General features: G+C 40.1%; 1 protein-coding gene and 1 long non-coding RNA gene across 2 annotated transcripts; one reads left to right on the top strand and one right to left on the bottom strand.

Annotated features, from left to right (window-relative positions):
* ftr82 (finTRIM family, member 82) lies at positions 1–7,698 on the bottom strand. The gene is made up of 7 exons (XM_077504146.1): positions 5,880–7,698; positions 4,761–4,856; positions 3,790–4,023; positions 2,576–2,735; positions 2,440–2,496; positions 2,192–2,269; positions 1–1,105 (listed from the first exon to the last, which is right to left on the bottom strand). Exons 1-7 carry the CDS (start codon positions 6,468–6,470, stop codon positions 585–587), a joined length of 1,737 nt encoding a protein of 578 aa, XP_077360272.1. The 5' UTR covers positions 6,471–7,698; the 3' UTR covers positions 1–584.
* Positions 1,790–11,538, top strand: LOC144005804 (uncharacterized). Its single transcript, XR_013279658.1, has 4 exons — positions 1,790–2,498; positions 2,595–2,723; positions 3,856–4,038; positions 10,741–11,538. It is a non-coding gene; the product is annotated as an uncharacterized LOC144005804 (long non-coding RNA).
* Positions 11,539–11,558: the final 20 nt, after the last annotated feature.

Genomic DNA, 11,558 nt, shown 5'->3' with positions numbered 1-11,558 from the left:
TAACTTTTTAATTTAGATCTTTATTCAAAACTATAATTCTGTCCAAAGTATAAAATAAGACTGTCCTGGATAATAATTATATCCAGGATTTTCATTAAACAATAGCCTATGTAAATAAACATGCATAACATTAAATAAGGGTTAGTTGAACTGTGAAAAGGCAAATAGGAGGGCATAAAATAAGATACATTACATTTCCAGTTGTTTGAAATTGTAGTTGCAAAAAAAAAACAAAAAATGCGACAGTGCATCCAGTTATCTGTTTTGATCACATAAGAACATTTGCCACACTCTCTCAGACAAGATAAATATGAAATATCAGGATGTGATGTACACTGTAACCAGAGGTGTTAACAAGCATACTGCATTTAAAAAGCCTTCAGTGGCAGTGATCTTTGAAAGTTACAGTAATTTTGATTTAAAAATAAAAATACAGTATGTGATGGTTTACACATTTGAGTAGAAAACAAAGCGCTCTAAACAGCGTAACGTCAATTTCAAAGTGATGCAAAAATATATATTCCAAAAGCATCTTATAAGACATTATCAAAAATGCAAGTGTTGGCTCAAATATGTCATAATGTTCACTTGATGTTGCAGATTTTGACCGAGGTTCCAACTCCAAAGCCCGGATAAAGGGGCTCAGTGAACGCGGTCTCAAACTTGTGCAGCAGCGTCATGCTACTTCCGATGCTATAAAACGCCAGCACACCTGCACCGTGGTCCAAGTATACGCCTATTCTCGGGGAGTGGGGGCCGCTGACGGCTTTATCGACTCTGTTGTGCCAGGCCGAGTAGCCCGTGTCGGAGCAGAGTAGACTCCAGGATTTGTCGTTGTAGCCCAGCAGACACAATGAGCCTTTGCCCTTCCGGCTGATGCTCCTGTAGGCCGCCCCGATGGAGAACTCCCCGCTCCACTCGATCTCCCAGTAGAAGCGGCCTCCGGACAGGCCCTCGCGGCACAGAACTTGGGCAAAAGTGTCAAACCGCTCTGGGTTGTCGCCATAGGGCTGCAGGTCCCTGGTTCGGATGACTTTTCTGCTGTGCTCGGAGATGTACAGCTCCTTGTAGGCTGTGATCGGATCCAACTTCAGCTGGCAGAAGTCTGCGTCATGAGAAGTTATGTTATGAATATGTTTGATGCAGCCGCACTAGTCTATGCTATTCTGGTTAATATTGTGTTGGCGGAATATGAGTTGTGCAGCAAAATCCAGCCGTTTTTTGTTTGTTTTTGTTTTTATCCATCCCAGGGGGTGGCCATTTTGCCACTTGCTGTCGAGGGAAAATGACATCACAGTTGCTCGGGTAACAGCCAATCACAGCTCAGCGTCAGAAAACAGGTGAGCTGTGATTGGTCGTTGCCTGAGCCCTGCACAGCTGTGATGCAGTGATCTTTTTTTGTTCCGAAAAATAAAATAGAAGCCACTCATTGAGACGATCACTAAAATTGAACCACTCAAACTGCTCAGTGTTACCTCAATTTATTTAATGTTCAAATATGATTACATTCATTGTGTAGCTGTAAAATTAATCTCAAGAAATTATGCACTTTTTTTTTTTTTTTTTTTTTTAGGTGAAAGCTAAGTTATATTATTGTCAGTTCAACATGTTTTGTTGAAACTATTAATAAAGACACAGTTGTATTGAATATGTCTTGCGTGTTAAACTACAGTTACAAATAAGGTGTTATCATTTTCTGCATAAAAGTTGGAATGTATGTTGAAGGAAAATATCAACCAAACTGTCAATTTATTCGACTAAAATTGCTCTTTATTTCCATCAACTAAAATTGGATCAGATAAAACTAAATTATTAGACTAAATTATGACTAAAACTTTAATTAATTTTAGACTATAACTAAAACTAACTTAAAATTTCTTGTCAAAATTAACACTGCTGCGATGTCATCTTCAGTCAACAGCAAGTGGCAAAATGGCACACAGCTGGATTTTGCTTCCTAACTAAAATTCCACAAATGTAATATTAATCCAAATGTTTAGACTAGTGAGGTCACTTATAACATGTTATTGTCAAGAAATGTTGAAGGTTGACTTCCCCTTTAGTGGAGATAACGACACTATGCAAATAGTTGGAAGATTGAAGACATGTTAAATCTTTAATCTACTTACTTCTGTGTCCGAGCAATAAGGTTATTACACCAGAGATTGAATCAATAATAATAAATACTTACATTTGATAAACTCTGCTCTGCTCCTTGGTTCTGGTGCAGCAGGAATGCTGTCCACTGCGGTCATGTTGTGGTCTTTACCTGCAATTTCATATTACACAATCACATTATTAATCAGAATATCGTGTTTAGACTGCTGGGGCCGAATAGAACATATTATTGTAAATAACATTTTTGACATGACTTTCCGAATCTGCAAGGCTGAACAAGATTCCCTGTTTATGCCAACCGTTTTTGCACATTAGCCTCACCTCTGCTCCTTCTGTCCAGTGTTCGACTTTCTGTAGTGTACACCGGAACATCATTCACTGTAAGGCACAGTACATTTATTTGATACTTTTTGCGCTCGTTATGCATATTTCGCCTGTTGCTAAACTCAAGACAAACCTGTCTTGGATATCTTCAGCAGCTCTTCCCTGCCAAACTCTTCCAGACGTTCCTTGATCTCGGCTACGGCTTTCCTGACGGCCCCAAAGGAGAAGTCGGGGTTGACCGTCACCTTTGGTATGAAGCCGTCATCAGTGGGAGTGCACAGGTAGTTGAAATTCTGAGGGAAGTGAGTTTTGACAAAAAAAAAAATGGATTGTTACAATTTGGTATGTTATGTTTATGAATTCTGTACACATAAAAGTTATTTCGGGAACAAAATAAAAACAAAACAAAAAGCATTAACTAAATAATATAATTTAAAAAAAAACAACAACTACATATTACATATACAAAACAAACTAAAACTAACTATAATTATACCAAAAATTTGTTTTTCTCTTTCGTAATTAATTTGATATATGAGCCTTTGGTCTTGATTTTAATTGTAATTTCAAGTATATTTGTTTCGATATTATTAAAAGGATACTTAATTTGTTTAGCCATTTTTGGCAGTCAAACATTAATATTTTGCCAATAATAAATTTGATATTTTCATTATTTTTCTTGTACAATTAGTACCTTTAAAAACACATTTGACTGAAAATGACATCACAAGGGCTCAGGTAACCAATCACGGCTCAGCTTGAATGTCACATGAACAAACCGAGAAAACAGGTGAGCTGTGATTGGTTACCTGAGCCCTTGTGATGTCATTTTCAGACGACAGCAAGTTGCAAAATGTGTTTTTAAAGGTACTAATTTTATGTGAAGTATCAAATTAATTATAGACACAATATTAACTTTTTATTCCTTTTTAAATGGGCTAAATAAGTGAAGTATCTCTTTACCCGCAAGAAGTACATTTGAAAGTGTGTCGCACAGAAGTGACATCATCTAGCAGCAGCCAATAGAAAAGCACCTTCAGATGATGTCACTCTTTTGCAACAATTTTGCGTTTGACTTAGCTTCAATGCTCGCCTCACCTTTCATTTAACTCAGCCGAAATGCAACGTTAGGTAAGAAGTATTATTATTATTATTATTATTATTATTATTATTATTTAACCATAGTACTTATTAAATCTTGCACACGAGTAATACACATTATTTTAAAATGAAAACTAATACTAAAACTAAACTAAAACGGAGCATTTTTTCAAATAACTAAAACTTAAAAATAATAATAATAATAAAAAATTCCAAAACTGTTATAACCCTGATCCTGAGTTATACCTGCAAAAAGTGGATGTGGTCGTCCGTACTGTAAAGCTGCTTCAAGCCCGACTCCTTTTTCCTCAGCTCATCAATCTCCTGTTCCAGACGCTCGACCAAAGCCTCGGCTTGGTTGAACGCGGCCTTCTCGTTGATCCCAATCAGCTTGGTCACCTCTGACCTCATCCTCTCAATGGAACGAATCATGTCCTCAAACATCTTCTGACTCTCCACCATGGCTCGCTGGGCTGAGTTCTGCACGGGAACACGGTGAGTGTGTCTTATTGGAGAGGAACTACTACTGTATTTTAACTCATTTACTCCCAATAACGTATAAATATGTTTGTTTTTAATGTTCTAAGTGTCCCAAAGACGTATTTATACGTTTGTTTTTGTTTTTTTATGCTAGAGCATACAGAAGGCTTTGATGCAGCCTCTCAACTGCAAAGAACGGTTGCAGAAATGGTAGTTATTACACAAACGGCCAGCAGGTGGCAGCAGAGCAAAGGAGATCAACCAGGGCCATGTAGAAAAAAAGCTAAATTACTTACAATTTGAAATAGATTTGTGAAAACTGATGAAACTTAGCTCTCTTCTAATGCTAATTGCTGCAAAACGGAAGCAGATAGAACATACTTTTTTTTTCCTGATGAAAGAAGAGACTTTAATCATTCTTTTGATAGGTTCCATGCTTTTATAGCAATAGAACACAATATTCTGTGGGCCTTGCAAAATCAGTCAAAATCCAGTAAAACAGCCGGGAGCGAACGGGATTGCGAAATGTGAAAATGGCTGGTAGTGCAGCTTGATATTTGTGCATGTAAATCACACGTAACTTTGAAGGTGATGTGGTTAGAGAGGCCACCTTCAGGCTAAACACAATTCATTGCTAGTCCACTTTTAATTTGTCTTTCACCGTAAGAAATAAAGGGAAAAGTACTAATAATGAGTTCTGGGACCGTTGCCATCCTAAAATCTGTTTGACTTTTTACCTTTAATGAATCCACTGCGGTCTTCAACTCCTCCAGCTCCTTTACTCGCTCTTGACATTTTTGTCTAATCTCGGACGTAGAGATTCCCAGGAGTTTCTGCAATAGAAGATTTGTTATTATATGTCACATTTCACACACACACACACAAAAAAAAGTAATTCAAAGCCATACCAGCTTGATTGTTGTTGAGAAACTACAGGCTCATATTTGAAAGCTTATAGTACAGACAGCCATCTCAGCATGTCTAATAAAGCCTATTCAAAGAGACCTCAATACGGTCTCAGATGTGGGGGGGGGGGGGGGGGGGTCTGTCATGGAATTCTGGCCACGTCAGGAATGTGAAGCCACCGCTGACTGACTTTTTCAAGAGATGTTTCGAGGTGCAAGGTCCATTACTGACATGCAGAATGGAGGGCTTGATTTCTCAAAACCCACCAAGCCATTCTTCAAGATAAGCTGGTGGAATGTGGGGAATCTGGCAGGGGTTGAGTGTGGGGGGGGGGGGGGGGCGGAGGAGATGGTGCGAGATTTGTTGAATCTCTGATCGGAAATGTCCTGATTAGAGAAACCGGATTCTTTTTGTGAGGAGATGAGAAGTGTAATAATTGTTAGATACACGACAGTTGTGTTTTCTCACAGCACCCGAGCGGTGTTTGGCCGTGATTCATGATCCAGAGCTGCAAAAACCTTGACTCCCTGACATTCCAGTATCACTCCAGGCCTCCTCCCGCAGGTGGGAAATGGCACAGGAAGACAGTTTCTGTGCGGCCATCCCACAGACGGAACATCGCATTCCGTGAAAAGCAACTTTCGGTGATAAGCGAGACACGCCCCCCCCTCCCAACCTCTGCGCAGCTAATCAGCGAGCCGCGTTTGTTTTGGCGGTGAATGCCTGCCAAGGGTCGCTGATACCATTGGAAAAATAGGGCAAAGTACGTGAGGCAGTTGTAATGCAGGAGTGGAGGAAAACAGTCAGATAATCTCCCGAGGGACGATACGCTTTGTAGTATGATCACGTGACGGGTGCAGACTTTTCTTCTCCGAGGCGGTTTGCGAGCGATCTAACAGGTAGCTGTCGTGTTTGCGAGGTTGGACAACAAAGTCAAGTCGTTGGCTTACCTGTTTCTCACTCCTCTCGGCCTCGGCGGAGACGATGTCGTGGCCTTTGTGCTCGCTGACCGTGCAGATGGCGCAGATGCACATTTGGTCGGTTCGGCAGAAGAGCTCCAGGGACTTCTGGTGTTGCGGGCAGATCTTCCTGTCCAGGTTTCCCAGCTCGTCCACCAACTTGTGCCTTTTGAACGTGGCTGACTCGTAGTGGGGCTTGAGGTGTTTCTCGCAGTAGGACGCCAGGCAGTTCAGGCACGACTTGACGGCCTTGAGCTTCTTCCCAGAGCAGAAGTCACAGGGGACGTCAGCGGGCCCGGCGTAGCCGTTGCCCTGGGGCATGTTGGCGTGAAGGTTCAGACCGCTCTTCTTGATCTTCTCAGCCACCATGCTGAGCGTAGCGTTGGGCCGCAACACGGGCCTCTGGGTGAACGTGATCTTGCACTGGGGGCAGATATAAATCCCGGTGTAGTCGGCCTCGTTCCAGTAGTCGCCGATGCAGTCCATGCAGAAGCTGTGGCCGCAGGGAATAGCCACGGGGTCCCTCAGGAGGTTCACACACAGGGTGCAGCTGAAGTAGTCTGGCGACGTGTGATCGGCCATCGCGGCGGTCACACGCAAACACTTTCGAAACCTGAGGAAGCGAGAGAGAGAGAGAAAACAAAACGCCGGGAAGCAAAGAGCGCCGAGTGGAGTCTGCGTGGGAGCCCGCCCTCCTGAGTGTGGTACAGCCTGCCAGAGACAGGACCTACTTGTATTTCTGAATTCCAGAGGTTATTGATTGAAAGCAGGCAAGGCCCGCCTCCTGTGAGTGTGTGGGAGCCCTGCCCTGCTCAGATAAGCAGGTTGAGCAAGGCTGGAGAGAAAGAAGAGCGGGGAGGGCGAGCGAGCGAGCGAGCGAAGTAGGCAGGAAAGAGAGGAAACTGCAAGAGAATGAATGAAATGTGAAAAGCTCAAAACGAGAAAAGAAATATGCTCGCAAACGCCTCCATTTCCCCCCCGCAGCTGACTTGCGATTCCTCCCGTGGCTCATCTGGGGGTTGAATTGCGCGCACTCCTCAACAGCTGTATTTCCACCTATTGTTGTCAAACAGAATCGCCATTGTCTTTAGACCGGTTACAGTCCAACAAACACAAATGGAGGGTTAGGTGCCGCTGGAATTTCAGGGACCACCCAATAAACAAACACGGGCGTTGCATTGCCGGAGCATTTTCAGGAAAACATCCCCTCTCGTTTCTTTGATCACTTGTGTTTGACATTGCAGCCAGTCGAACCAGTCCAGTGTACTCCTGGAGGTCAAAATGTAAACTGCAGATATGGAGATATCATCTTGTTTGTTCAGCAGAAGGAGCCACGCATGCAGCCGAGCGCAAACATTCCTGCGAGATGCAGGTGTGTGTAGATGTTTGACATTCTTGCGTGTTACATCATGCGGAACGCAGCCTACTCCGCTGCCAAACCTGTTGCGCGAAAGCGTCGACATGCAGCTTGCAGCGTACACTGACATCATAAACGTTGATTAAACTTTCTATCAAACCCGGACGATTGGTTTTATACCACACTCGACCCCCATTTTAAGTATTTTTAGTCACAAAAACCCTGAAGTTCAACAGTAATATTTTAAAGGGTTGAGTTAAGGTTAGGCTGACCTAGGGGTCAGCAAAAGAGCCATTTTAGGACAAATAAATAACCAAAACAAATCAAATAAAAATGCGTCTGGAGCCACAATACATTTGAAGATTATGATGAAGAAAACAATGCGTTGTTAGTCTTATGTACTGAGGCACCACAAATGACACAAAAATATGCAGCATCCAATTGACATTCGTTTTCTTCTCTCTTTTGTCTTTAGTTTTGGATTTTTTTTTTTTTGTGTCTGTGTGTAATTTTTCATACATTGTTTTTCATAAATTTTTAGACTCTACTGCCTTTTTATTAAATTTCTGACATTTTCATTTAATTATTATTTTTCAATTATTTTTTTTATCTAAATTGGGAATTCATTTGAAGAATATTTTATCTGAAAAGTACAAATAAATGTATAAAAATAATTTCCACAATTTTTTTTTTAAATACATTTTCTGAATTTCTTTTTGGCAATTTTGTGTACATTTTATGGTAATTTTCGGGATTTCATTTTTTGCTTTCGGACTTTTTTTTTTTTTTTTTATAAATACATTTTTTGACTTTATTGACAATTCAAAAAATATTTTATGGTAATTCTCTGCCTTTCTTTTGTTTTGGGACATTTTATGTTACTTGTTGAAATTAGTTTTTCTGCCTTTTTTTTAAATTAATTTTTTTGGCAATTACAAGGATATTTCATGGTAAATTTCTGCTTTTCCGCTTCCTTTTTGGACATATGATCACTTTTGGGACATTTTTAGGTAATTTTGTAAAAAAAAAAAAAAAAAATTGTCTTTTTCTTACAACTTAAAAATTTGGACTATGATGTTTTTTTTTTTTTTAATACATCTAAATCAGGAATTCATGTGAAGAATATCTAGAGAAAAAAAAATACAAATAAATATGTAAAAAAATAATATTCATATTTTCCACAATTCTTTTTTTTTTTTTTAAACAGATAACCCGAACCCTCAATAGAATTGGAAACAAAATGAACTCAATGCATTTTAAGCCTATTAGAAGTAGCGTATCCGCTCTTGACTCTGCATCCTGCACGACTTCATCCATATTACTTCACCATATTAGGTCAGGTTGTGATAAGCCAGTTTTTCCTTTCCTTCCTCTAGAGTAGAGGGTGCACCCTGTGATTACAGATTAACTACCTAGAGCTGTTACAGAGGGGAAAAACACTTCACACAATTCTGATATCAAAAAAAAAAGGGGAGCATTTTGCAGCCACAATGTCCCTGTTGTACTCCTATGAAATGTGATCATGTTTGGAATACTGGACTTTTTAATTAGCTTTCATGACAGGACCCTGCAAAGAGTAAAGCCACTTTGTTGTGAACCGAGGAGTTGTGTTTTGAGCAAACCGATACTCCACAGTCATCCATATGTGAAACCAAGTTTAAGGTGAAAGGTCAAGCCTCGCTTGGGAGAGAGTGGGCATGCAGGGTAATGCATATTTCATCGAAGGAAGCAAAGTGCGAGTTCACTGAAAAACAGGAAGACGCCATTCGAGGGATTTCAGGTGGGTACGCAAAATGAAGACTGCTGAATGTTACACGGGCCAAATATAACTGTCACTGTCAAAAGTATGAAGGAATGTTATGTTTTATTGTGCTAATTAATATTGTGTTTGCGGAATATAAATGAACTCTTTGACTGCCAAACGTTATCCAAAAAACCCCCAACGGTGCCAGCCGATTTGGAGCATTTTCACTCATCTTTCAAAGCAAACAGAATATTGTGCGGAATGACAACATAAATATGGTGGATACCATATAAAAGATTGGATTCCATTCTTTCATGAGAAAAAAAAAAGGATGTTTCTACCTTATTCCGTTCTTTAGTAATCAGCATTTGAAATTAGGTCATTTGAGTGACATAAGTGAAAATACAAAAATATTAAGAGAAAAACAAGCTTTTTGTTAAAAGATAATTTTTTTTGCACAACAGTGACTTTGACACTAATATTTTTGGTTTAGTGACAAGGTAGCGCTGCCCATTGAGAGAGAAAAAAACAAAAACGTAAATTAACGTTTTTGGCAGTATTCATGAGGATTTTAGAATAAGTCATTAAACATTTATGGCAGTCAAAGAGTTAAGCAGCAAACTCCACTTGATTTGATTCGTCTCATCGGGCGGCCATTTTGCCTTGCACTGCGACTTGCCTTCAACTGAAAATGACATCACAGTTGCTCAGGTCGTGAGCAATCAAGCCTCATCTCGCAAAGTGTCACATGACCAAACTCAGAAAACAGGTCAACTCGTTACCTGAGCCTTTAGGCACTGTAATGTCATTTTCAGCAAGGAAGCAAAATGTCTACCCCTTAAGATGGATTCAAAACGGGTGGATTTTGCCGCTGAATTCATATTCCACATATTCCATGAACCATAATCGCATGTTTAGACGAGTGGGGGCCCATAGAACATATTGTAATTTTTGACTTGACTTCCCCTTTAAATTACAAGTTGTGTAATAATAACAACAACAGCAACGATAATATTCAAATACTAACATGATTTTATTAGTTTTTTATTCTATTTTTCTTTAAAAAAAAAGACTTTATTCTTGTAATTTCCAACTTTATTTTCGTTTTTTTTCTCTCTCTCGAACTAATTGTTTAACAGCTCAGAGGTCAGTCTGTGCAGTGAATGGAGTGAAGTGCAGTGAGCAGTAGCCTATAGATCCATCTTCTCCATAAAAAGTTTTTTTTTTTTTTTTTTTTATGGAAGCAAAGTCCATTTACTGTCCAAATCAAGGTCATTTTTGTTTGACAGGACAAAGTACAGAGCAGTTTTCCAAATCAAAATCTCTTCAGTGTCAACTTACAGCTAAAGAAGACTTATTGGAACGCAAGCTGAATTGTGGCTTTCAAAATACAACACTTGTAACCAGGCTAATGTTAGTCATATGAAAAATAATTATGACATGACAACTTTTCACAATTAAACACAATGTGCCAATATATGTTGTGATTATATTGCAGCTTCCTTTTTTCCTTTTTTTTTTTTTTTTTTTTAAGGCAAATGTTGCTTAAAAATCCATCAATTTTGGTTACATCTCATCTTAAGTCATTGACGGCCATTGACGGAAAAAGACATCAAATAATGCATTTTTGCTGGGCTGGCAGTGAATGTGTTAAAGGGGGCACAATTAATTTGTCATGTTCATTATTGTTGGTTAGCTCACTTTACATCACTTGATACACTGTTTATATTTCTTTTTTTGTGTGTGTATAGGCCCAGCATCTGTGTGTTTGTTTTGTTCGAGGATATCAGCTGTTGTTGATGGACGACAGGCCTGTTCGTAGCCCACTCTGCAGGGGCCATCTTGGCGCTTTTAACAATGGCATCTGTTATCTGGGCTATCAAGTGTAGTCACATTCCACTCGGTTCTAACAACCCTGAAACTCCATCTTGGCGATGTTTGTGTTCGCTGGTAAGACCGAGAGAAAACATGCCTCTAATTGCGAGAGTCTCTGCGGCGGCAACGTCGTCTCATTTCTGACCTTACAGAAGCTGACGCATGTTCAATCTCAGTACCGAGGAGCGTTTGAAAGTACAGCGTTCCCTCGTTTATCGCGGGGTCATCTCTCGCGGCCTCCTTGTTTTGCGATTTATTTATTTTTTATAATGTCCTTTGTGTGGCCATATCTCTCCAACCCTCCGTCCGAGCGGGCACATACGGGCATCCGCGGATTCATCTTGACGCTACCTTTCTTTCTCGGGCTGGGTATTGCCGCCAACCTCACGATACGATACGTATCGCGATAATCAAAGCGATGAAATTGTGCATCACTGCGTGCGGGAACACGGATCACTTTTGATTTGATTGATTGAGACGCTTACGTCTGATCGTCGTAAAAAAAAAAGAGGCGTGCTGACAATGTGTTTAGCGGCGCATGATGACTTGAAGAGCTATCATGATACGATAGTAGTAACTGTGCCACACCTGTATTGTTACACGTCGGCCTCATTGTCCTTAATCTTTATTCAAATGCAATTAGACGGTGCAAAGTTCATTCAGTCGCATCTAAATTTTGTGTGGAATTCCTTTT

This window comes from Festucalex cinctus, chromosome 18, assembly GCF_051991245.1.
Source record: "Festucalex cinctus isolate MCC-2025b chromosome 18, RoL_Fcin_1.0, whole genome shotgun sequence".
Lineage (NCBI taxonomy): Eukaryota > Metazoa > Chordata > Actinopteri > Syngnathiformes > Syngnathidae > Festucalex > Festucalex cinctus.
The sequence above is the reverse complement of the archived record's forward strand: the minus strand, read 5'-3'. Positions and strand labels throughout refer to the sequence as shown.